General features: G+C 43.7%; 1 protein-coding gene across 1 annotated transcript in view; it reads left to right on the forward strand.

Annotated features, from left to right (window-relative positions):
* The window catches only part of PDCD4 (programmed cell death 4), a 108,731-nt gene that overhangs the window by 72,132 nt on the left and 9,441 nt on the right, over positions 1–27,158 (forward strand). Inside the window, exons 6-10 of the mRNA XM_082269248.1 lie at positions 5,388–5,609; positions 7,186–7,283; positions 10,766–10,883; positions 14,526–14,633; positions 18,535–18,645. Coding sequence (XP_082125374.1) covers positions 5,388–5,609; positions 7,186–7,283; positions 10,766–10,883; positions 14,526–14,633; positions 18,535–18,645 — 657 coding nt within the window. The remainder of the gene's footprint in view (positions 1–5,387; positions 5,610–7,185; positions 7,284–10,765; positions 10,884–14,525; positions 14,634–18,534; positions 18,646–27,158) is intronic.

The following is a 27,158-nucleotide window of genomic DNA, read 5'->3' on the forward strand; positions in this document are numbered from 1 at the left end:
AATATTGTATAACAGCAGCTGTTTTCAGTTAGTTTTTATCCCCAGTATTCATCGGTGAAAACTAGGTTTTCTAATGGGCACCACATCCTTTTTATGGTTTTTGTTCTTGCATTCCTTTTCCTCACGATTCTGAGTATTCAGTGATGCGTTATCTCTGTTAACAGGCGATGGTCTTTTTCCTCGGTGTACAGATGGAACAGTGGAATTCTATGGCATCTTGGTTACATAATTTATAGGCTGCTTGAGCATGCTACCTTTCAGATGCCCCGCAGCTTTCTTGAGCAGATCTGGTCCGGTCATGTCAGTCTTTTTGGATAGAAAAGACTAAAGTAGGGTTCCAGCCAACTTCCCTAAATTTTTTTTTTTCTCTTTTTCTTTGATTATGTGGCTCCTTTCCCTTTTACTGCACCCAGCAAGAATTACAAATCTTTACTAATATTCTATGTTTTCTTGGAATTCTTAAACCTAATACCTATTGTACAACCCCTGAGGAAGGACTTTAGCTAGTCTGAAACATGTCTGGTCACGAGAGACAGCCCTGAACCTAATATTAGTAGCTCTTTGGTAGGCATATCTTTTGTGTTGTGGGTAGCTCATGTTGTAACATGTCAATGTTTGTTGTATGTACAAGCCTACTGTGTTAATCCTCTCTCTTTTAAAGTGATTTTGTAATTTACTATTATTATTATTTTTTTTTTTTTTAATTAAAAACAAACCTTTATACTTGCTCTGTTGCAGTGGATTTGCACAGAGCTGCCCAGAGCCTCACCTTCTCAGGTCCCTCTTCGGCTCTCCTGGCCCCTCGCTCCTGTTCGGTGCCCCCACAGCAAGCAGCTTGCTTTTGGGGCACCTGAGCCAAGCCACAGCTCCATGTGTCCATTCAGACATGGAGCTGTGGCCCGGCCCTGCCACCTTTCTATTCTCATTGGCTGGCTGGCTGACTGACTTTGACAACGGCGCTGCTGTCTCAGCCAATGAGAAGGGGAGTCCCGGACGGCCGAGACATTCCTACAACATCAGAGGAGCTTAAAGGACGTCAGGTAAGTATTAGGGGGGCTGCTGCACACATAAAGGCTTTTTATCCTAATGAATAGAATTCATGAATATAAAAAAAACCTGTCTTTACAACTCCTTTTATTGATATAGTGTCAAAGTAAAAATATATTGTTTTACTTCACAATACGAGTCTTCCTCACAGCCCATGAGGGGTCCAATGTGCACCTTATGCACTGTATTTTGTACATATCTTACAGTGGACAGGGCCAGTCTTTTTTGGTACACTCTGTCCTCCCTTACAAAATTAACTTGCATGCCCTCTGTGTTTTTAAGGTGACCCATTCTATCCCATTTACCCATTTTATACATTTATACAACTTCTGTATGTAGAGACCATTATAAGCTCTTAGCACTTTACATACTCTCACTTTCCATCCTGTATCCTTCCTTTCCCGACTGACTGGAATTTTTTTTTTTGCTGACAATCGAAGCCTAGCAGATACTAGATATGAGAAAAAGTATAAATGTTTGATTCAGTGCTAAAGTTTTTCAATGAGTCCTTGGATCTCCTAAAGTATTGTAATAGGCTGCCACTGGGGTTTTTTTTACATTTCTGAAATCTTTTCATCCTGTAGGAAAGACCGCAATGGTGTTTATAGGACCCTCATGTGATTTGTGATGAAGTGTATTCCAGTAGCGAGGGAAGGAAAAGACTCTTATCTGCTGCACAGTTTCTGCTGGGGAACAATTCCCGGCGGGGTGTAGCCATAGATTCCAGAGCTCGCAGCCTTTTCTGCACCAGTTTGTGGCTGGTCCTTCTGCCAGCTGTTATGTTCACATACCCAGCCTCGCTCGGCACGGTTTAGAATAAAGGAGCCAAATGCGGCAGGGAAGGATCTCGCATGTTCTGCAAACCCAAAGTGATCTGATTACAAAGCAAATATTTAAGATCCTAACACGTGTTCCTTTTTTCCTGCGTGCACAAGGAGTGTTACAGATAACAACCTGGCACTTGTGTAATTAGTCTGTTGGATTTCTCAGATTAGGGCCTCTTGTTCTGTGCCATATTTATGCTTTTACAGCTGTTTTTATGTTATGTTCATAGTTCCTAGTGTGTTGGGGTACTCCTAATAGAAAGATCTGTCGTGTATTAATGCTGTTGGGAGGTACAAACAAAGTCTCTATAATGGCAAACCTTTAAGACCAGAACAAACCCTAGTGCAGTGATGGCAAACCTTGGCACCCCAGATGTTTTGGAACTACATTTCCCATGATGCTCATGCACTCTGCAGTGTTGCTGAGCATCATGGGAAATGTAGTTTCAAAACATCTGGGGTGCCAAGGTTCGCCATGACTGCCTAGTGCAATAAAAACAAAAATGTTTGCTCCGCCCCTAGGACAATAAACACCTAATCTGAGTATGAAGATAAAAATGTTTTAAGTTGTACTTAGAAAGGCAGGTGGTGACACAGGAGTATCAGGCTGGGTTCACACTGGTGCGATGTGGGAAACCCTGCAAATCCTGTGGAGGTTCCCGCATCACATCTGAATCGCAGACGGTTCACACTGACATCTGCTAACCGCTGCAGGTGTCAATGTAAAGTTAATTACACCCCTAGATCCGATCCCTGTGGAAACTGTCAAATGGTACAGGAATCGGATCACATGAGTGTGAACACCCATGTGATCCGATTCTAGTGCGGAACCAAAAAAGGGTCCTGCACCATTTTGACCGGCATGCGATGAGAATTCAGTATGGCTGAATTTGCATCGCACAGACATTGCATGTGATCTGCACACCAATGCGATGCAAATCACATGCGATGTCTGTGTTTGCACCAGTATGAACCCAGCCTCAGTGTCCATAAAGCCATATCGGTCCAGGAAGTGCAGTGAAGAATGGGACTTGTAAGATGTTGAGGAGTGGCATCCTTGTTTCTCAGTGACTGCTAAGGAAGCTCCTCCTTCTTCCTGGCTGTGTCACTGCACAATCCTAGCGCATTACATACATATTGTGCTTATAATTTTTATCTACAATGGCTTTGTTCAGTAAGAAAAAATGGCGCTATAGGTTGCTGAAGCTATATGCACATTTCTGCTTTAAAGGAGAAGTTTACTTTTTTGGAAAAAAAATGAATGCTAATTTTTGTAAAAAATTTTTTATTTGTTTTGCAGGTAAAAAAATTTACATTTTATTTTTTTCTAAGCAACCTACAAAGTATTGAACCCCGTGATCAGCAGATGGCGGGTGCAATCTTCAGGCTCCTGCAGACTCTCATGATAGCTGTCTGCCCGTACCGCGTATGGGCAGGCAGTTACCTGAGAGCAGGAAGAACAATGGAGTATGAACAGCTCCCTTGTAGTTGCATAGTTACATAGTTAGTCAGGTTGAAAAAAGACACAAGTCCATCTGGCTCAACTAATAAAAAAAACAAACCGTAATGAAAACCCAACCATACAATCCCATATACACAATCCTATACCCGCAGTTGATCCAGAGGAAGGCGAAAAAAAACTCAGCAAAGCATGATACAATTTGCTACAGCAGGAGAAAAAAAAATCCTTCCTGGTCCCCCAGAGGCAATCTGATATTCCCTGGATCACTTTACCTATAAATATTAGTACCCACTCATATTAGGTCCACCCAGGAAAGAATCCAGGCCTTTTTAAAAGCAATCTAGTGAGCTGGCCAGAACCACCTCTGGAGGGAGTCTATTCCACATTTTCACAGCTCTTACGGTGAAGAATCCTTTCTGTAGTTGGAGACTAAATCTGTTTTCCTCTAGGTGTAAAGAGTGCCCCCTTGTCCTCTGTGTTGACCTTACAGTGAACAACTCAACACCAAGTTCACTATATGGACCCCTTATGTATTTATACATGTTGATCATATCCCCCTTAATCTCTTCTCAAGAGAGAATAAATTCAGTTCCTCTAATCTTTCCTCATAGCTGAGCTCCTCCATGCCTCTTATCAGTTTGGTTGCCCTTCTCTGCACTTTCTCCAGTTCCCCGATATCCTTTTTAAGAACGGGTGCCCAAAACTGAACTGCATATTCCAGATGAGGTCTTAATTTGTACAGGGGCAAAATGATATCTCTCTCTCTCTCTGGAGTCCATGCCTCTGTCAATACAAGAAAGGACTTTGCTTGCTTTGGAAACCGCAGCTTGGCATCGCATGCTATTATTAAGCTTATGATCTACCAGAACACCCAGATCCTTCTCCGCAATGGATTCCCCCAGTTCTACTCCATTGAGTTCATGGAGAACTTCAAGCCATCAGCTGCAATTGCTGGTGGGCATTCATTCACAGGAAACTGTGTATGAATGATGTGGCCATGTGGGAGCGGTTTTCAAATTGTGACAGTGGGTGTGGGGAGAAGATGCCCTGCCTGTCCTGTTAGGGAGGGGGGGGGAGAGATTGCGAATGCTGGAACTTAACATTTTCTAAAAACGGATGAGACAAGTAACCTGTATCCTTTCAAAACTGGGATTTAGGCAAGCTTTAGTTTCTCAGAAAAAGTTAAGAGACCCTGTTGTCAGACCATTTATTTAATCAAATGCAGTGTCTTCCCTGTACATTTCCCTTGTGTAGACATCCAAAAGCCCTGAGACTGCTGCTGGGTGCTGCCATCTTGGATGTGATGTTAGCAGCCCTAGCAGAGGCAGAGCTGTCACTCAAGTGACACTCTGGCATTCCTCTTCACCCTTCCTCTGGCAGCTGCATTAAGGGTATTTAGGGAGGGGAAAGGATGGAGGAGCTGGGCCAGCAGAGACAGTATTCAGATACTCCCAGAGAGCCATGACGATCAAGGAAAAATAGCTGTACTAGAAAATTGACTAGAAACAGAGGTGAAGATGGGAGGTTAATAGCAAGCACCTGAATCCCTGTTTACTGTGACGGTTTCCTATATTTTGGGTAGTGGGATTGCGGCACACCCGCTGTGTCCATTACAAGGGCTTTCTGTTCTCCCGCCTGAACATTTTAACTGGGTTTATATTATGGAGAATGCAGCAGGTGGGGCTGGGATCCACAAAAGTGAGCTGGAACACCCAGAAGTCTAAGGTGGGTAATAAAATAACTGGATATCGGGGATCGGAAAGCTCTTATTGCTGGAGTCCCCAGGATACATAAAAAGCAGGCACTGATTCCATTCTAGATTGTAAGCTCTAACAAGCAGGACCCTCTAGTTCCTCCTGTTTTGAATTGTAATACAACTGTATTGTCTTCCCTCACATTGTAAAGCGCTGCGCAAACTGTTGGCTCTAAATAAATCCTGTATAATATAATAATAATAATTAGTATAAGAACACATTTTTGGGGGAAGTGTGACCTTAAAAATTCTGTATATGGCTATATGTCATCCTTTTTCGCAATTTACATTTTGTCTGCAGGAGATGTTGAAGGATTTAAACCTTGGGGAAATGAAGAGCGGTCTCCCAGTTCTGGCGGTGTCCCTGGCCCTGGAAGGAAAAGCTAGCCATCGTGAGATGACATCGAAGTTGCTGCATGATCTGTGCGGCACGGTGCTCAGCGCAGAAGATCTGACAGCCTCATTCGACAAACTGCTTCAAGAGCTGCCTGAACTCGTCCTGGACACGCCCAAGGCACCGCAGGTTCGTATGCACCTTGCGTCAGCTGAAGAGAAATTCCACTTTGAGTTGTTTTATTATGTCAGCTGGGTGTGGAGGGAATCAAAATAAGACACTGGTTTGTCTCGTATTTAAGACTTAAAAACAAAACCGAGTGACAGGCTAGAAAATAGAGCCAGCTTCATATACATGCCTCTCTCGTTGTGTATTTTGGTTTGAGCCCTAGTAGAGACCAGTAAGAACCGCTAACACAACTCAGGGAAGAAATCAATAGAGCATTCAGTCCAATCATGGAGCCAGTAGGCATGCTTAAGAGACACGGTCACTTTGCCTATTTAGGGTATAAAGTGGCACCGCTTCCTGATAATGAGTAAGGATAGCTATAGATGACAGAATTTTTCAATTCTTCCCACCACGGAAGGTGCGCTATTGCATTCTGCCAGCAATGATTGCGGGGAGGATTCTGGCCGGCAGAATACAGTGGTTACTGCTAGTGGCGATAGCCACTGGCAGTACCCGTATGTAGAACAATCCAACAGGCTGGTAGTACACAAGTTGATCGATCACTTGTGTACAGTCTGCCCATACATGGTTTGAATCTCGGCTGGTCCCTGCTGAACCAGCCAAGATTCGAACAGTCTATGGCTGGCTTTAGTGTGTAAAGTGCTCAGGTCCCAGGCAGTCAAGCACATTTCAAAGTATTTTGAAAATGAGATCCAATGTGTGGTCATGCCCTCTCCTCCGCAAGCCACCGCCATACAGTGAGGAACATCCTATGTAAGCTGTGCTGTTGTTAAGTGCATATACATAATAATGCAGGATGTCAAGGTTTGGTCTTTGCATTAGCTGCTCTATTAATATGTGAAAAATGTATGTGAAATTGGCTGTGTTTTAGTTTTTTAATTAGCTGGTGTTTTTAAAATGTACATTTTGTCTTTAGTAAAATAGTTTATCTACAAGGAGTCGGGTGACGTGTGAAACCTTTAACACTAGAAAAAACTTGGCACCAGATTGTTTTGAACATATCCACAACCGAATTCCTGGGTTTTGTCCTGGCCTAAATCTCCTTTAAAAAATGTTTTGAATAGTTAGTCCCCTTTTTTATGCTGCCTGGCAAAATGAGTCGGCAATGTACACTATATAACCAAATGTTTGTGGACTACTGACCATCACCTACTATATGTATGTGGACACCCCTCCAAATGCGTGAGTTCAGGTATTTCCATTAAAGGGCACTGTTAATCCTACACCATACAAAGACACACATTCTAGATGTTACACATCCTTTTGTGTGGTAACCGTTTGGGGAAGGCCCATTTCTGTTTTAGCATGACTGCCCCCCTTGTGTACAAGGCTAGCTCCATAACAACCTGGTTTGGCCAGTTTGGTGTGGAGGAGTGGTTGTTGAACACCTTTGGGATGAACTTGCCAGGTCTTCGCATCCAACATCAGTACCTGACCCCGCAAATTGCCTTTTGGCTGAATGGGCATAAGTTCCCAAAATCTTGTGGAAAGCCTTCCCAGAAGAATTGAGGATGTCATAGCTGCCTTTTTTTCTTAAAGTATGAAAACATAAAAAATCTTAATCTGGTCTTTGCAGCTGGTGGGTCAGTTTATTGCCAGGGCAGTTGGCGATGGGATTCTGAAAAGGAGCTACATGGAGAGTTATAAAGGCACGGTGGACTGTGATCATGCCCGGTAGGATTGATCTTTTTACTTTTTTTTTTTTTTTTTTATAAAAGTATAATGTATAATATGTTAACAAAATATATCCTAATCAACGCAATTCAATATAAAAAAAAAATATATTTTGAATGTATAATAAAAATGTGGATTGATTGCTGCCAGTGCTCTACAAGTGTTTTCACCTCACTTTCAACAATATACATATAAAATTAGTACAGCGCTGTCGCCTATTTGAAAATAGTGGTCTGTGTGCACAAAAATCGCTACACATGTGAAAACATTTATATAAACGTGAATCCTCTGTGTTGAATTGTAACTAAGGCCCCTTTCACACGGCTCTGTTCTGTTGACGGAGCCGTTCTGCTCAGCGGGGGATTGTTCCGCCGATCCCCGCTGAGCAGACAGATGACAGCTCCGTCTCCGCTCTGTGTGCAGAGACGGAGGTGTTAGATCCCTGCTGTCCTCTATGGGGAATCGGATGAGAACGGATCTCATCGAATCCTATCCGCCAGACGGATGGAAAATGGGGTTTCCATCCGTCCGGATTTGACGGACAGGATCAGGTCAGATGTCAGCGGACGTGCCTCCGCTGACAACCGCTGCCCCATAGAGATGCATGGGGCATCCGTTCAGATCCGCCTGAAAAACTGACAGGTGGATCTGAACTGACCATATGTGTGAAAGGGGCCTAAATCACAGAAAAAAAAAAAAAAACTCAAGTTCAATCATCAAGAAACATTAATATACACAATGTGTCTATTCAAAAATAAACGAATATAAAAAAAAAAAAAAAATTCCAAAAACAAATAAAATCCTTGTGACAGTCAATCAATCCCTAACCAATGAATAATCTTGCCACCTCTGTGTGTAGTAATCAACTGAGAAACCGGTGCTCAAATAATCCACTATCGGTATTCACTAGCAGCTCGCCTCCAAGTTTGACTCCTGTTTACCAGGGAGTCAAAATACGCAGTTCTCCCTTAGGGATAAGGGAGCTCTGTATGGATGGATGGATGTCCCTGAATATGTGATGACAAAGTAAAAATCACCGCAACCTCGTGAACAAATACAGTATAAGATAAATATGTGCACACCTAAAGTGCAAGAGGAATCTCAAAAAATATTACAATATTATTAAAACAGCTGCTATCACCAGGTATGCGTCTACTGCATACAATGTTCAAATAAGTGATCAAAAAAGGTGCTGCGCCATAAATATACAAATAAGCGTGAATGAATATAAATATAAGTGATAATTTACTATACAATTAAAAACCTCCCATCAAATGTAAACGTGACCTTTATAAAATAGTAAAAAAACTCCCATCATATAGAATAATATCCAATAAAGTACAAATTAAATTGTGCAAATGCCAGTCCGATCCAGATTGGAAAAAGTGCCAGTGCTTTGAAGATCACTCCTCTATCGTGCATACCTCCACCAAGTTTAAGATGGCTGCTCACCTCAAGTTCTGACCCGTGTGTTACCAGTGGTTCAGAACAAGCGATTCCCTTAACAGGATACACTCCTGTAGGCAATAATCAGCAAGCTCTCCAGTAACCGGCAGACACTTATTCCCGCGTTTGACTCAGATATGACCCAAACAAATAAGAGAACTGGGCAGATCTAATGCTCTCCATTTACAAGTTTTTTATTAAAAATTATGTAAAAAAAAAAAACATTGGTTAGCACATCAAGCCAAGCTAGCAGTATTCAGTGATCCGTTCTATGACGGTATACACTATGAAATGGCATCCGACAGCAGGCTCCATCCCCTATATGCTTTGCGTCATCTGTTGACTATGTCAGTAGATATTATTCTATATGATGGGACATTTTTCACTATTTTATAAATGTCACGTTTACATTTGATGGGATGTTTTTAACCACTTTAAGACCGAAGATTTTCCTGCTTAATGACCAGGCCCTATTTTGCGATTCAGCACTGCGTTACTTTAACGGACAATTGCTTGCGCGGTCGTGCGATGCTGTACCCAAATAAAATTTACATCCTTTTTTCCCCACGAATAGAGCTTCTTTTGATGGTATTTGATCACTTGTGCGTTTTTTTTTTTTTTTGTGCTATAAACAAAAAAAGAGTGACAATTTTGAAAAAAAAAAAGAAAACCAATATTTTTCACATTCTGCTATATAACATTCCCCCAAAAAAATCGCAATAAGCGTATTTTGATTGGTTTGCGCAAAATTTATTGCGTCTACTAACTACGGGAAAGATTTGTCATTTTTATTGTTGGGTTTTTTTTTTTGTCAGGATTGCGACATTGCGGCGGACAGATCGGACCCCTGACTGACATTTTTGGGGGTACCAGTGACATTACTAGAGGAATCGGTGCTAAAAATATGCACTGTTACTGTAATAATGCCATTGGCAGGGAAGGGGTTAATGTTGGTGATCAAGGGGTTAAATGTAAGCCTAGGGGAGTGATTCTAAAGGGGGGGGGGGGGGTTGGGCTTGTGAGAGGACCATAGAGACATGCGATCCTATATAGCAGGATAACATGGTCTCTGTGATCATCTCATGGAGAAGGAGGGATGGCTGTGTTTACGTCAGCGGGGGGAGATCGCCGGTGTCAGGCGGCAATCGAAGCTGCCTGACACCCCCGCTGACGATCGGGAGCGTGGCGGCGCGCGCTCACCCCCCCTAGCCTCCTGAGAGCGAGCAACATATACCTACGTTGATTCGCCCAGGAGCGGCTGCCTGCCGCAATATATCTGCGGAGGGCGGTCGTCAAGTGGTTAATTATATAGTGAATTATCACTTCTATTTATATTCATTCACACTTATTTGTATATTTATGGCGCAGCACCTTTTTTGATCACTTATGTCCCTGGATATATCTGGATCCCACGCTTTCCTCATTCAAGTGCTTGCATAATAATCGGCCATATAAAACGAAAACAAAATATCTAGTGCTCTCTGTAAAAGCAAATTTATTATGACAAAAAATATTAAAATAGGCTCACTCACAATGAGCAGCACTACCAGCCGTGCCAGCTGTATGAAGCATGTAGCAAAATCCACCGGCGGCTCTCAGCCGTTAATTCGGTAAGAGTCAGATGTCAGCTGCTGCAAGATTATTCGTTTGGGATTGACTGACTGTCACTGGAAGATTTTATTGTAGACACATTGTATGTATGTGTAGGTTTCTTGATTATTTCACTTGAGTTTTTTCTGTGATTTAGTTACAATTTGACACAAATGATTCATGTTTTATATAAATGTTTTTACATGTGTCGCGATTTTTGTGCACATAGACCACTATTTTCAAATAGATGACTGCGCTTTACTAATTTTATATTTTAACAAGCTTTTGTGAGGTGGTCAAAAATCTCCCAAAAGAGGTTTGTCCTGACTTGTTGCTCCCCAAACCCGTCACGGGGCCAAAAGTAGTAAAAGCCACTGAAGTTATTTGGGGATAACTTGGCATCACGGCTAACCATTTTACCAATGTACTGTATATTCCATCTCCAGAGCTGCCTTAAACCGGGCAACAATTCTGCTGACCATGAGCAGAGGAGGTAGAAGAAGAATTGACAGTGTTTGGGGGACTGGCGGAGGTCAACAGCCTGTCAAAAATCTGGTTAAAGAGGCAAGTATGCATTTTTGCTTATTGGATATGAAATAATCACGGTTAGTGCTTGCAAAATGTAGCAGATTAGATAATATAGTTAAGGCATCTATACAGGTTTCATTTTTAGGTCAAATTCAGGAGGGGGCATACCTGAACCTCTGCAGAGAGACCACTGCTTCAACAGAGCAAGGGTCCTTCTCTGCAGCATGCTGGGAGGGGACAGTGTGTTTTTGCAGGCTGTGACTCTGCTTTCTAAAGAGAACCAACCGTAAGCCTTTGTACACCTTTTTTAATTTGATGACCCTGGAACGTATTTTAAGATCAAAAATTTATTTAAAGCCCAACTGAACTTTAATTTTTAATGACTTTCAATTTATTACATCACTTAACAGCACCTGCTTTATATGTATTTTTGTTTAGTGATTTTCACTTAAAGGGGCAGCAGTTGAGGGAACTCACTATATGGATGAGGCACCCTTCATGGATATTTTTAATTTATTACAACATCCTTTTTTCCTTCTTTTTGTCATTTGAGAAAAGTAGATAAGCCACTAAGGGAAGCTCTCCGTACTACTGTTTATCCTAGGACGACACTGGGGATTAACCACTTTACCTCAGTGATTTACCCCCCCTTCATGACCAGGCTATTTGCGATATGGCACTGCGTTACGTTAACTGACAATTGCGCGGTTGTGCGACGCTGTACCCAAATAAAAAGAGCTTTATTTTGGTGGCATTTGATCACCTCTGCATTTTATTTTTTATTTTTTGCGCACTAAACAAAAAGACGGCCATTTTTGGGGGAAAAAAAACTGTATTTTGTTACTTTCTGCTCTAAAACCTATCCAATAAAGAAAATTGAAAAAAAAAAAAATCAAATTTCTTCATAAATTTAGGCCAATAAGAAGTATTCTGCTACATATTTTTGGTAAAAAAAAAATCCCAATAAGAGTATATTGTTTTTTTTTTTTTTTATATAGCGTCTACAAACTATGCAATATTTTTTTATTCATTTTTAATTCTAAAATGTATTTTTTATACTAGTAATGGCGGCGATCAGCGACTTATAGTGGGACTGGTTTATTACGGCAGACATTTGGACACTGACAGTTTTTGGGGACCAGTGACACTAATACAGTGATCAGTGCTACAAAAAAAATATGCACTGGTCACTGTACTAATGACATTGGCTGGGAAGTGGGCGATCAAAGGGTTAACTGTGTGCCTAGCCTGTGTTTTTACTACAGTTTGGGAGGTGGTTTTACTAGGGGAAGACATGAATCGATGTCCCTGCTTTGCAAAGATACAGAATCCATGCCTTCCCTCCTGTCAGAATGGCAATCTGCCTTGTTTACATAGACTGCCATTCTGTGTCTCTGCGGGATGATTGGCGGATGCCAGCGGACATCGAGTCCACGGTACCCGCTGTGTATAATTACAGCGGGAGCGAGCCGCCGGTTGCGCGCATTCGCACCCGCTACCTGGAGGAGTCAGATCACGTATAGCTACACGATCCGGTGCACAGCTGCCGTCCTGTAGCAGTAAAACTGCTATAGGGCGGTCAGCAAGTGGTTAAATCAGTTTGCTGCTCACAGATTTAACTATTTTTGTTGACAGTTGTCTCATTATAATCATATTAATTTCTGCGTGCAGCAACCGTGATGACTGTCAATGAGTAGTTACATTTCCCAGTAGCAAAAAAGGTTTAATTGCCAATGTGGCTTTAGCTTTATCACTTACGTTCTGTAAAGATAAGGTATTGGAGGTGCAGGTAGTGAGGTGTTTTCAGAGTTCGTCAACTCATAGACTTGCATTGTGAGGAGAGCAGTGTAGCACAACCACTGTGTAGCTCTGTAAAGTAGGGGGCAGAATGTGTCTATGTATTTAGCATATGGCTGCCCCTCATATACATACAGTATTTAATTATAAACTATACATAGAAAAGGAACAAGGTTTATAACCTTCTCCTACCGACCGCAGTCAGCCTAAGACAGAACTCATGCACACAGGCGTACACTTTCTGCATACAAATCTGTAATTTTATACGGACTTGAACCCAGCAGTATTTAATGCTTTCGGCCTATTTTCAATTAGTGGTTTATACTAAAACTAGAAGAATCTGCTTTCACAGTCCTGGGTAGGGACTGTATTTTGGCTATTTATATATATATATATATATATATATATATATATATATATATATATATATATATATATATATATATATATATATATATATATATATATATATATATACACACACACATATAAACATACATACATATATATATAATATATGTGTATGTTTATATATATATATATATATATATATATATATATATATATATATAAACATTTTTTTTTTTTATAATATATACTAACGTTTACATGCATACAGTGTACAATGGCCAGCAAGCAAGAATCCGCAATGTGTATCTGTTGCTTACACACTGTGGTAGTTTATACCTACCCCTGAATGAGTGATTCATGTGGCGGCAGCATAAGTGCAGAATGACATCAGCTTCACCCTTTCAGAATCTGCAAAGGGCATTCGCTGCATGCACTGCCACATTAAAGCAGAGCTTTACCCACAACAAACCTGATAAAGAAATGTTCTTTAGCAAGGAACATACGTTCCACGTTTATAATTATGCTTTCAAAATGAATATGTGCTGTAAATTGCCTCCAGCAATATTCCTGTTTCTTCTTGCTGGAGGCTGCCATTTTGCTGAAACCCAGAGCCCCTGAACAGCAGTAAATCCTAAAGGGGAACTAAACCCATCGAATTAATGGTTTCAAAAAAGTTACATTCCTGGAATGCTGGGATTGCCAACTGCCGCATTTGCTTGTTTCCTCAACCGAACTGTCAAACCATCAAATGGCTGGTGTTCTAACTGATCACGTAGGCGGCATCATGGCAGTTGCAGATGAAGTGGAAGCAGATTCCTTGGCTGTAAAGGATCCGAGGGTTTAATTCTGCTTAATGCCTCGTACACACGCATCGATTATTGGCCGGGAATTTTCGGCCAACGTCCGATCGGCCGATTTTTCGGCTTGTTAGTATGATGCTTTCGACAACCGACTCCGACTTTTCGGCCGAATAAAATCTGGTGTGCAGGCTATAAAATTTTTGTTGGCCGTCAACACAACGGCCGATTTTCCGTCAGTCAGTACAGATTTCGGCAGACAAAAACCTGATGAGCAAGACTGGGCATGCTCAGAGAAGAAAAAACACACGGAAAGTAAACCAACACATGACATCACTTCTGAAGTAGATTTTTGTTGGCCAAGAAAATTTGTGTGCAGTCTAGAGCACATTCCAACCAACAAAACACCACTCTGGACAAAAGTCGGACGATCGGTCGGCCGATAATCGTTGCATGTGTACGAGGCATTAGTCTTTCAGCAGATCGACCTCTAGAAAATTTGTCAGTGCCTACAAATGGAAAGAGACTGAGCATGTGCAGAGCAGAGTGAGACATTTTATTACTGGGTTCTAAACAGTATAGGCACATAATTTTTTTTTTTGTTTTACATAGCTATACCTGAAAAAGGGGCCAGCCTGAAGTGATCTAGCAGGACTTGATTTTCTGCCAAAAGTTCAACTTTAATGACCCATTCAGGGGGAGTAATTGTTGTTTTCTGTCTCCCTTGTATTAGATTGACATGCTGCTGAAAGAATTTGTGTTATCTGGGGAAGTATCTGAAGCCGAAAGATGTCTTCAGGAGCTGGAAGTACCTCATTTTCACCATGAACTTGTATATGAAGTAAGAATCTCTTTACACCTTTCCCTGGCTATTTATTTACCACATTACCATTCACCTTGATTTCTTTACAATGAATATTAATCTCTTTACGACCGCCAAACACCTATGTGATACAGCAAAAGGATGGGCTTTAATGCTCACATGCCACACACATTCGTCACTGGGTGGCCGATGTTTATGTGCTTAGAGCATGCTCATTGAATGCTCCCAGCACAAAGACTGAGCTGTGAAAGACAATTAAAGGGAAAGATAGGTAGCTGACGAGACCAGCTTCTGATCATGTGACCACTGTGACAGGGGTTGCATTAGTGCAGATCCTTCATGCCTCCCAGCTTCTGATCATGTGACCACTGTGACAGGGGTTGCATTAGTGCAGATCCTTCATGTCTCCCAGCTTCTGATCATGTGACCACTGTGACCGGGGTTGCATTAGTGCAGATCATTCATACCTCCCAAGCTCTCAGAACTATTTGAAGGAATGCCAGGTCAAATGGGAAGGGTTTAAAGTGTATCTCAGGACAAAAAAAAACTTCCGTCAGATATGTATCGTTTTTTGTGTCCCCCCGCTGGGGAGACTCATCCTCCTATTTGCCATTATTGTCTCCAACTTAGAAATCGATGGGAAATCCCACAAGGCAGAGTTTTCACTGAAACAGGAGGTAATGGGAAATTTTGCAATGGTGACAACTGTTTTGCTCTCTGAAAAGTGACCCGTATTGCATCGCTCTACAGAGAGCATTTGACAGGCTGTGGGGTGCCTTCTCATTGCCTGCTTTAACCCCATGATCCCCACACTAGTGTGCTGCAAACCACGTGCTTTGCACACTTTTGTGGGGCACTTGCAGAGCAGCCCCATTTGCTTTAATCAGCCACGTTTGGAACAACCAAGAAAAGGCTAAACTTTTAGTGCCGGTTCACATTAGTGCGATCACAGAGATTTTTGTGAGATGCAAACTTCAGCCATAAAGTTTGTATGGCTGAATTTGCACCGCAATCGCACTAAACACGCACAGGACCCTTTTTTTTTATCCGCAGCAGAATCAGATCCATGGTGGTTAACACTAATGCAATCCAATTCTGTGCGAACATGCGATCTCAACTGGGGGTGTCGTTACTTTTAATTGACACCCCCTGCGTATCGCATATGGCAGTGTGAACTGCCAGGGGTGCGGATGCGATGCGGGATCACGCTGCATATTCGCAGCGTTCCCACATTGCAGAAGTGTGAACTGGGTCTAAATCCTTTTTTTTACCCAGGGGTGTATCTACCACAAGGTATACAAGGTGTTTGCCTTTGGGGTGGCATTTTACAGGGAGGCAGCTCCGCCCCCCAGGCAGAAGGGGTCTATACATACATACATACATACATACATACATACATACATACATACATACATACATACAGTCAAACAAGAGTGTTAACTCTAGGGGAGCTGGATTGTTTCTTGGGCGAACTGGCAGAATGCACTAAGCCCAAGAAACCTCGAAAGCCGGCCACCTGCTGGAAAAAAAAATGGTATCAGGGCTATGGCTGATATCTTCAGCCATAATCCCAGTAAACCACTTGCAGACTGCAATACACACACACACACACACACACACACACACACACACACACACACACACACACTTACACACACACGCTATATATATATATATATATATATATATATATATATATATATATATATATATATATACACACACTTACACACACACACACACTTACACACACACACACACTTACACACACACGCTATATATATATATATATATATATACACACACACACACCTGCTCACCACTGTCACAAGAGTCCCACTTCTGTGATTTACCAGTAATAGCTCATCTCCCAGTGGCTCCAGCAGATTCCCACTCAATAAAGGATGGGGACAACGGAGATGCAGTTGCCCTGGGTGCATTGTGGATGCTGACACTCCCACTAGATCTCCCTGCACACTAGAGGAGGAGCCACCTACAGCGCGCGGGGAGGTGCTATAGCCAGCTGGGTGCTTCAGCTTAATATAGCAACAAACCTAAGACATGGGGAAGATTGTGGGGCTTTTAGAAAGGGGGGAGAAGATGGAGGGGGGTTGCATGCAGAGATCGGAGTTGAAAAAGGGTGAAAGTTGAGATGTGGATGGGGAATGCAGAGGTAAGCAGCTGTGGAAGAAGGCTGAACTCTTCACTCTGTATGAACCCCCCCGCCCACGAACTCTGGGCTCTGTACGTAATGCACTCCTGGTATTTAACCGGTTGCCGACCGCCGCACGACTATATACTGCGGCGGTCAGCCCCGGCCAGGCAGAGTGACGTATCGGTACGTCACTCGCCTGTCACTGACTTGCGAGCCTATAGCGAGCGGGCGCGCGCCCGCCGAGGCGCGCGCCCGCCGCGGCTCGTTCACAGGCAAGTCAGTGCGTGTGACCGGCGGACTCGATGTCCGCCGGCCACACTACGATCGCTCCTGTGAAGGGAGAAAGACAGAGCAGCTTGTGTAAACAAGCTGCCTGTCAGTTCTCCCTGTGTAAAAGTAAAGATCTGACCGTTCTACTATGTAGAACGGTTGATCTTTGCTTTTACACCAATAGCAATGTCCCTACACAGTAGAAAGCACGCCCCTAGGACACACTTAACCCCTCCCTTCCCAATAAAGTTAACCCCTTCCCTGCCAGTGTCATTTTTGCAGTAACAGTGCATATGTATTGCACTGATTACTGCAGTAATGTCACTGGTAACCCCAAAAGTGTCAAAAATGTCAGTCAAGGGTCCGATCTGTCCGCCGCAATGTCGCAGTACCGAAAAAAAAATCGCAGATCGCCGCCATTACGCGTTAAAAAAAAAAACACCAAAAATGACAAAAATCTTTCTCTTTGTTAGTAAACGCGATAACTTTTGCGCAAACCAATCAAAATACGCTTTTTGCGATTTTTTTTACCAAACATAGGTAGCATAAAACAAATTGGCCGAAAAATGTTAAAAAATTTTGATTTTTACTTTTTTTTTTGGGGAATTTCATATAAAAAAATGTGAAAAATATTGTTATTTTTGCAAAATTTACGCTCTTTTTTTGTTTATAGCGCGTGATCAAAAAATCGCACAGGTGATCAAATACCACCAAAAGAAAGCTCTGTTTGTGGGAAAAAAAGGACGTCAAATTCGTTTAGGTACAGCGTCGCACGACCGCGCAATTGTCCGTTAAAGTCACGCAGTAAAAAATCGCAAAAAAACCCCTGGTCCTTTAGCAGCCAAATCCTCCGGGGCTTAAGTGGTTAATGCCCCTTTAAGACCCTCCCACTGTTAGTGGATTTGACCACACCCACTATTTGATGCTGTTTGGAGGGTGTATGTATGGGGGAGGGTTGTGGTTGAGTTCCTGTGCCTGTTTGCTAGAAAAAAAATGGACAGTGCAAAAATAAAAAGTAAAATAAATTAATTAAAGCGACTCCCCCCCCCCCCCCCCCCCCCATTTTACCATGCTCACGCACAGAATTGCACTCATATATAATCTGTATTTGAACCGCACGTGTAAGGTATTGCTGCGAACGGCAGAGCGAGAGCAATAATTCTAGCATAGCTCCTCTGTAACTCTAAACATGTAACCTGTAAAGGTGTGTAAAGCCTCGCCTATAGAGCTTTTTAGGTAATGTAGTTTGTAGCCTCATTAAAGTGAATTTTTTTTTTTTTTTTGACAAATGCTGCACAAATACCATGTGACGTAAAAAATTGGACCGATCGCCATTTATTTCCCTAGGGTCCTGGCTACAAAATATATAATGTTTAGGGGTTATAAGTAATTTTCTAGCAAAAAATACTGATTTTAAACTTGTAAACAAAAAGTACCAGAAAAAGCCGGGTCGGCAAGTGGTTAAAAGCTCCAATTTTATTACTTTCTTTACAGGCTGTATTAATGGTTTTGGAAGCAAATGGTGACACCACCTACAAGATGATGCTGCAATTATTAGAATCGCTGTGGAAATCAGGAATTATTACATTGGATCAAATGAAAAGGGTAAGTCTGCCCTCTAGTGGCAAAACCTAGATACTGCAATGAAAGGCACAGTGGCTGGTTAGAGACAGATGATGATGATTATATTATTATTATTATACAGGATTTTTATAGCACCAACAGTTTGCGCATTGCTTTACAACATGAAGACAGACATTACAGTTACAATACAATTTGGTGAACACATTACTGCTTCCCAAAGTGCAGAATTAACTCACTGTCTCTTTATGTAAAATGACTGCCCTAGCATTTACGGCAAGAGATTTGATTGGATTTTTAAAACATTTTTTTTTTTTTTTTTATAGATTTCTGAACTTGGCTTAGTTAGCAAGTAGTGTTGGGTTACTTGGTTCAGTTTCCACCAGGAGTCAAGGGAATTTCTCTGCTTGCAGGGGTAGCCCAAAAACATACTATTGGCATATTTCTGTACTGCTCCTGCTGAGTGTGTGTCTGTTGAAGAGATTATAATGTATGCTCATTCCAGGGGGCAGCAGTTTGGTGGGAATCGTTTTGTGCCCTGTGTATGGCCCTGAGAAATAGGATAGCCCTTTTTATGAATAGTACATTTATAGACCATATTTAATAATTGTGTTCCATAGGACCGAACCAGATCTTAAGTGGGGCCTAAAGTCTCTTCTAACACTTGCCTATTTCCGATGACCTGCAATGACCCGGTGTGCTATTCTATTAGCCTTGACGAACAAAAAAAAAAAATTTCTGTTGTGCCTGACATCAGCTCTGGACTCCCAAAATGCAAAACCCCAGGGGGAAAGGGGGTGTGGGTGTTGGGTGTGTGTGTGTGTGTGTGTGTGCGGGCATGAGTTGTCATGTGGTTTTTGTCATACACTAGATTACCAAAAGGTTTGAGACGCCTGCCTTTACCTGCACATTATCTTTCATGGCATTCCAGTCTTAGTCTGTAGGGTTCATTATTGAGTTGGCCCACCCTTTGCAGCTATAACGGCTTCAACTCTTCTGGGAAGGCTGTCCACAAGGTTTAGGAGTGTGTCTATGGGAATGTTTGACCATTCTTCCAGAAGCGCATTTGTAAGGTCAGGCACTGATTTTGGACTAGAAGGCCTGGCTCCCAGTCTCCACTCTGCCATGTCAAAGGTGTTCTATCGCAGGGCTTGACGAACCCCAGGCGCCAGGTCACATTGGCGACTAGAATTTGCGACCTTGCGCCCAGGGTACACTGCGACATGTCTTGTCACCAGACATCCCAAGTCTCCTGCAAGGTGCGGGAGTCTTCCTCATGCAGGCTGCGGCAACCTGACACCAGCAAGTGCCGCGCCCACATGCCGGAGACTCCTGCACCTTGCAGGAGACTTGGGATGTCTGGCTACAGAACGGGGTCTGTCAGCTGACCGAACAGAGCCGAGGCCTCCTGTATAGTTCCCGCTCCGTCCTGTCACAGGCAGAGTGATACCAAATGCATTACGTCTGTGAGAGGAGAGATGCAGGAAGCATCAGCTCTCAGCCAGCAGTAAGTCAGATGTGCTAGGGGTGCAACTAGCCCCCAGCACATAATTATAAATATCCCAGCATGTGCAGTGTTTTACTCCTACCACCATGACCACTTCAAAGCACTGAAGTGATTTTGGTGGTTGGAGTGTTCCTTTAATATCTCTCAGAAGTAAACAAAGTACACACTGGTTGAATGCCAGGCAACATCAGCCCGTTCATTAAAAACTGGCTGTCGTTGGTATGGCAGCCGGTCCAACAGAAGCTGGCCATTTGGCATGCACGAAAAAAACTGGCTCCTATATTTTTTAGCTTGCTCCTAGATTTCAAGCAAATTTGTCAAGCCTTGTTTTATTGGGTTGAGGTCAGGACTCTGTGCAGGCCAGTCAAGTTCCTCCACCCCAAACTCTCTCATCCATGTCTTTATGCACTGGTGCGCAGTCATGTTGGAACAGGAAGCGGCCATCCTCAAACTGTTCCCACAAAGTTGAGAGCATGAAATTGTCCAAAATGTCTTGGTATTCTGATGCCTTAAAAGTTCCCCTCCATTGGAACGAAGGGGACAAGCCTAATCCCTGGAAAACAACTCCGCACCATAATCCCCTTCCACCAAATGATTTGGACCAGTGCACAAAGCAAGGTCCATAAAGACATGGATGAGCGAGTTTGGGGTGGAGGAACTTGACTGGCCTGCACAGAGTCCTGACTTCCACCCGATGGAACACCTTTTGGATGAATTGGAGCGGAGACTGTCTGCCAGGCCTTCTCCTCCACCACCAGTGCCTGGCCTCACATGCGCTTATGGAAGACTGGTCAAACATTCCCATAGAAACACTACTAAACCTTGTGGACAGCCTTCCCAGAAGAGTTGAAGCTGTTATAGCTGCAAAGCGTGGGACAACTTTATATTAAACCCTACGGACCAAGACTGGGATGCGTGTAAAGGCAAGCGGCCCAATACGTTTTGTAATCTAGTGAAGTGATGTTCTGGCAGTGCCAATGATAGGTTCCCATGAACACAGATTCCACTCTTTGACAGAGCCCATGTGACCGCCTTTTTTTCCTCAGACATGGCTGTATCCGAACACCAGCAGCCTGATGTAGCTAGAGCCACCAATGGTCCAATAGGCATATTAGGTTAGAGGACAGATAGGTTGGAAGATGGGTTCATGGTTCAATGGGTTCATGTACAATTTTTTAAAGAGGGACTGAAGTATGGCAGCTTTGTCCAACAAAAAGGCAGGTAGAGAGCAAAGAACTATTTACCAGTATTGCTTGTGGTCTCCCTGCAGCTGATCCTTTCCCTATTACAGAACTACCATGCCTTTCTCCACACTGGCCGTCCTATTTAACTGAATTTGAGCAAAAGTGTTCTATCGCAGGGCTCGACAAACCCCAGGTGCCAGGTCACATTGGCGACTAGAATTAGCGGCCTTGCGCTTGGGGTACACTGCGGCATGTGTTTTGTCGCCAGACATCCCAAAGTTCTGCAAAGATTATTGCAAGGTCTAGATGTGCAAAGATAATAGAGACTTATCCCAACAGAATAAAGGCTGAAATGAAGAAAAAGGTGGTTAAACAAAATACTGACCCAAGGGGGGGGGGGGGGGGGTCTTTTTTCCAACTCAGTGATTCTTGTTTTTTATTTTTTTTCTGACATGTTGGTGTTCTCTTTCACTTGGATGTTATAAGTTGCACTGAGTAAATACAGCTGGTTAAAACAAAAACAATGTCTGTCTTCATTAAATGCTGCAAAGAAACATGATTATTTTAAATGGGGGGGGGGGGGATTCTTTTTATTTACCCACTGTATGTCATTTTCATAGAAGTAAAGTCAAAATACTGATTTATCCTGCCAGTCTCCACTTCCTATTACATTCTTTCAACACGGTCTACGAGTTCAGACCTGTAATGGCATTGACAGACATATATACAGTTTGATCTGTGAAAAAATTGTTGTGCTGGGCAGGGAGTGTCTAGGAATGTTGTCTCCATCTACAGCATTGGGCAACTTCCTAGGTCTCCTTGGTGCAAGATAGTTCTGTGATGTCAGAAGGAGCATCATTTTAGGCCTGTTGCACACGGGAGTAAAAAATGTTTTTTACTAATCTGAAATTCGATGCATTGTTGTCTATGGGACATTGCACACAGCTGAGTAAAGATTAGTAATAGTGTTGAGTACAGAGTAGTAAAACAAAAATAGAAAATTTTACATTTAAGTGCAGTAATCTACTTGTGTTTACTCGTTTAATGTTTACGCACGTATGTTTGATTATATATTACATTACTGGCTATGAAGAAGAATTTTACTTGTCTGTACTCCGTCTATACACTTGCACACCTTTACTCGCCTATACTCAACAATACTCAGGTGATTACACACTGTTTTTTGGCCCCTTGCACACAGGCGTCACAAGTTCCTCAGTAAACTATGGCGCCCATGTGCAAAGGGACCTTAGTCTCCACACCCTTTCCCATACAGCTGGTGTGAGGGAGCTTTCCCATACAGCTAGTGTGACCTAGAAGTCATGTGACTGCAGAACGCAAAGGAAAAGGGGATTTAAATCTTCAAATTTTTTTAAACCTTTATTTCTCTATCGCTCATTGACAGACGTAGTCTTCTTGATTCTCAAGAGCTGGGTTATGTTGTCTCCGCAGGAGTAGGACTAGGCAGAAAGACAAAACGTTCTGGCTCCACCTTAGGGGCAGTCCCTGAGGGTATATCCTCCCCCTCTCTGCTACAGGGAATCAGTTTTTTTCTGTCTAGTCAGGAGTAAGGACCTAAGTTCCTTGCTGGGATCTTTTGGTCCTGGCAAGACTTTTTTCTTTAAGAAAAAGACATTTTTTAGGTAGTTTTTCTCCAGTGTTTTTCCTGTGAGATCTTCAAGCTTCTACCCGGGAAAAAGCAACAGCTCCTTCCAGTCTGTAAAAGACAGACGCTGACTGCAGTTGGTTGGAAACTTCACTGCATCGGTTGGTGAGCCTTGGGGGTCCCTCTCTCTCTCTCTGTGGGATCGAGAAGCAGGTACTCTGAGGGGCGCTATTGCGCTAGGGGGAGACACACAAAAAAAAAAAAAAAAAAAGTTTTTTTTGGTTTGCTGGCAAAGGTGTCCTGAATTAACATGGACCCTGCCACTCATGTATCTCCTCCGGATCCCCTCGAGGGGTCTGCAGGATCCTCCAGCACCCCACTGACAATTGAATCATTGTCAGCTATTATGGAAACTTTTGTGTCCCGGGTGGAAGTGGCTTGTCAGGGACAGGGCGCAAGAAAGCGACCCCCGCCTAACCCCTTATTATCTGAAACCTCGGATTCAGACTCTGAGCCTATTTCTGCAGTTGCAGGTACTTCATCTGGGATTTGGTGTCTCGGGTCCTGTCTCTTCAGACAGCGAGGAGGATGTTTCGGCATCCGCCATAGCCCGAGAGGAAGCGTTGGTAAACGCACTCATTGTATCTGTTCAAGAAACCTTAAGGTTACAGGGTATTCCATCGGAAATAGCTGAAACTGAAATCCCTTTTGGGACTAAAAAACGCATCAAAGTGGCGAAGGTTTTTCCATTGCCCAAATGTTTTGGCAATCCAATCGAAGAAGAATGGCGTCTGCCAAAACGCACTTTTACTATTTCTAAACGCATTGACAGGCGTTATCCGTTTGAGGAAACCCTCATTAAGAAATGGACAGAACCACCTGTGGTGGATTCACCAATTGCTAGATTGAATAAAGCCACGGTTATTCCTCTAGAAGACGCTCCGTCTTTTAAAGATCCAGTGGATCGCAAGATAGAAGCTATGTCTCGCACCATGTTTTCCTTGATTGGATCAGCTTTCAGACCTATAATAGCTATTGGTCTGGTTTCGCAGGCTGTAACTGAATGGACCAAGTGGTTACGCCGGGACTTAGAAGAGGTCCCTCAGGCGGTATCAGATTTGTTGGAACAAATGATACAGGGGTTACAGTTTGTGTGTGATGCGGCGTTAGACGCCACTCCATTATTGGCGCGAGCATCAGTCTCAGCAGTGGTTCTCAGGCGTACACTGTGGCTAAAAGGTTGGTTAGCCGACCAAGGTTCCAAAAAAGCATTAGCTAATATCCCCTTTTTAGGAGAGCGTCTATTTGGAGCCAACTTAGATGAGATCATTAAGGATCTCACGGGTGGAAAGAGCACCTTTTTACCGCAAAATTTTAAAGGTAAAGGAACTCGTCAAAGACGAGGGCCTTCTTTTTCTGCTCACAAGAGGTTTTTTCGTCCCGCGGGTGAAAAAATTAAGTCCTCCAAAGCTCCTGCAGGAGGCGTCAGGGGACGTTGGTCGGGCAAGCAAAAGCCCGCCCCCTCCAGACCTGAAGATAAACCGTCCAAAGCCTGAAGGTGCGCCCCCACCCATAACTGGGGTGGGGGGACGTCTTCGCCGGTTCCCGGATCCATGGCTTTCCAGAATCCTGGACAAATGGGTTTGCGAAGTCATAAGGTCAGGGTACAAGATCGAGTTTCGAGCTCTCCCACCGGCGCGATTCTTCCCTTCCAATATCCGACTATCCCCGGATCGTTTAGAAGATCTGCGGAGAGCAGTCACAGATTTACTACAACAAGGAGTGGTAGTCCACGTTCCTTGGACAGAACGGTTTCAAGGGTTTTATTCAAACCTATTTACAATACCCAGGAAAGAGGGCAAAGTGCGTCCAATTCTGGACTTGGGGGCACTCAATTCTTTTGTCAACATAAGAAGATTCAGAATGGAGTCCATTCGCACAGTAGCAGCCTTCCTGCATCCAGGGGATGTCCTAGCGTCCATAGACATCAAGGACGCATATCTTCACATTCCCATTTTCGCAGGACATCAGCGGTTTCTACGCTTTTCCGTAGAAGAGAACCACTATCAGTTTGTGGCGTTACCTTTCGGTCTCGCCACGGCTCCGCGGGTCTTCACAAAGGTGTTGGCCCCAATGTTGGCACTTCTGCGCCAAAGAGGCATATCGATCCTTGGTTACCTAGACGATCTTCTGCTTCATGCAGAGTCTCCTCAGACCTTGCTACAAAACATAGAAATTACTATGATTTCTTTACAGGAATTCGGGTGGCTGGTGAACCAGCAAAAGTCATTTCTGGTTCCCACCCAGAGGCTCGAATATCTGGGTCTAATTCTAGACACAGTCAGGACAAGAGTTTTTCTTCCGGTAGGGAAACTCCGAAAGATTCAATCAGCAGTCCAGTTGTTACTGTCCAACAGCTGGTCTTCCCTTCGGACTTGCATAGGGTTCTGGGGTTGATGGTGGCTTCGTTCGAAGCAGTCCCATTTGCCCAGTCCCATACCCGAATTCTTCAGCAAGAGATTCTTCTCAGATGGAATCGGAATCCGGAATCCCTGGACAATCAGATCCGATTGAGCAAACAGACCAGAGAGTCTCTGGTCTGGTGGCTTCGGTCTCCGATGCTCAGCCAGGGAAAGTCATTTCTGCCAATATATTGGACGATAGTGACCACGGATGCCAGTCTATCCGGATGGGGAGGAATTCTCGGTCAGTTATCTGTCCAGGGACTTTGGACCCCGGAAGAATCCAGGTTACCGATAAATGTATTGGAACTGAGAGCGATCAGACTTTGTCTGATTCACTGGACCGAGCAGCTCCAGGGCAGCCCGGTTCGGATCCAGTCGGACAATGCCACGGCCGTGGCTTATGTCAATCACCAGGGGGGCACCAAGAGTGTCCGAGCGGCCAAAGAAGTGGCTTGCATTCTTCGCTGGGCGGAACGATTTGTTCCAGCAATCTCTGCGGTGTTCATTCCGGGGGTGGAGAATTGGCAGGCAGATTATCTCAGCCGTCAGACTCTGGATCAGGGGGAATGGTCCCTCCATCCAGACGTTTTCCACCAGTTGTGCCTACGGTGGGGCACCCCGGATGTGGATCTGTTGGCATCACGATTCAACAGGAAAGTTCAGAGATTCGTGGCTCGCTCCCGCGATCCTCTAGCAGAAACCGCAGACGCACTGATCGCCCCGTGGGGGCAATACCAGCTAATGTATGCCTTCCCTCCTCTCGCGTTACTGCCAAGACTTCTTCGCAGGATAGAGGAGGAAGGAATTCCAGTAATTCTGGTAGCTCCGGACTGGCCTCGTCGAACTTGGTACGCCGACGTGGTCAGACTGGTGGCGGACGTCCCGTGGAGACTTCCTCTCAGGGAGGACCTACTGTCTCAGGGACCGATCTTCCATCCTGCTTTACGATCGCTGGCTTTAACGGCCTGGCTATTGAGACCCAGGTGCTGAAGGACAAGGGATTGTCAGCTTCAGTTATTCCTACTCTAGTTGAAGCAAGGAAAGCGACTTCCAGAAAGATTTATCATCGCACATGGAAGTCCTACATTGCATGGTGTGAACCTTTGGGGTTCCGTCCTCGGTCTTATTCGATTAGTCGAATATTAGCTTTTCTGCAACAAGGGGTTGAGCAGAAACTGGCCTTGAGTACTATCAAGGGTCAGGTCTCAGCATTAGCTATCTTCTTTCAGAAGCCTTTGGCTACTCATTCCTTGGTGCGGAATTTCATCCAGGGGGTGCGACATCTGGCTCCGCCAGTGCACGCGCCGTTACCCCCCTGGGATCTTAATTTAGTGTTGTCGGTTCTTTAGAAACCTCCCTTTGAAGATATTAGGGAGATTCCTCTACCTACGTTGTCCCAGAAGGTGGCCTTCTTGGTGGCTATTACTTCTGCACGCAGGGTGTCAGAACTGGCCGCGTTATCTTGTCGTTCCCCATATCTGGTGGTTCATAGAGATAAGGTGGTTCTTCGTCCGAATCCATCCTTCCTACCAAAAGTAGTTTCAGAATTTCATCTGAATGAAGAAATTGTGTTACCTTCCCTGTGTCCTAAGCCCAGTCATCCTCGGGAGGTTGTTTTACACTCCTTGGATGTGGTCCGGGTGATCAGGGTATACTTGAAAACGACAGACTCGTTTCGCAAGACGGATTCACTTTTTGTGATCCCAGATGGACCCAAAAAGGGGTTGCCTGCATCTGCCGCGACCATTTCCAGATGGATCAGACAGACGGTAGTA

The sequence above is a fragment of the Pelophylax lessonae genome, assembly GCF_965119305.1.
Source record: "Pelophylax lessonae genome assembly, chromosome: 9".
NCBI classification, from domain to species: Eukaryota; Metazoa; Chordata; class Amphibia; order Anura; family Ranidae; genus Pelophylax; species Pelophylax lessonae.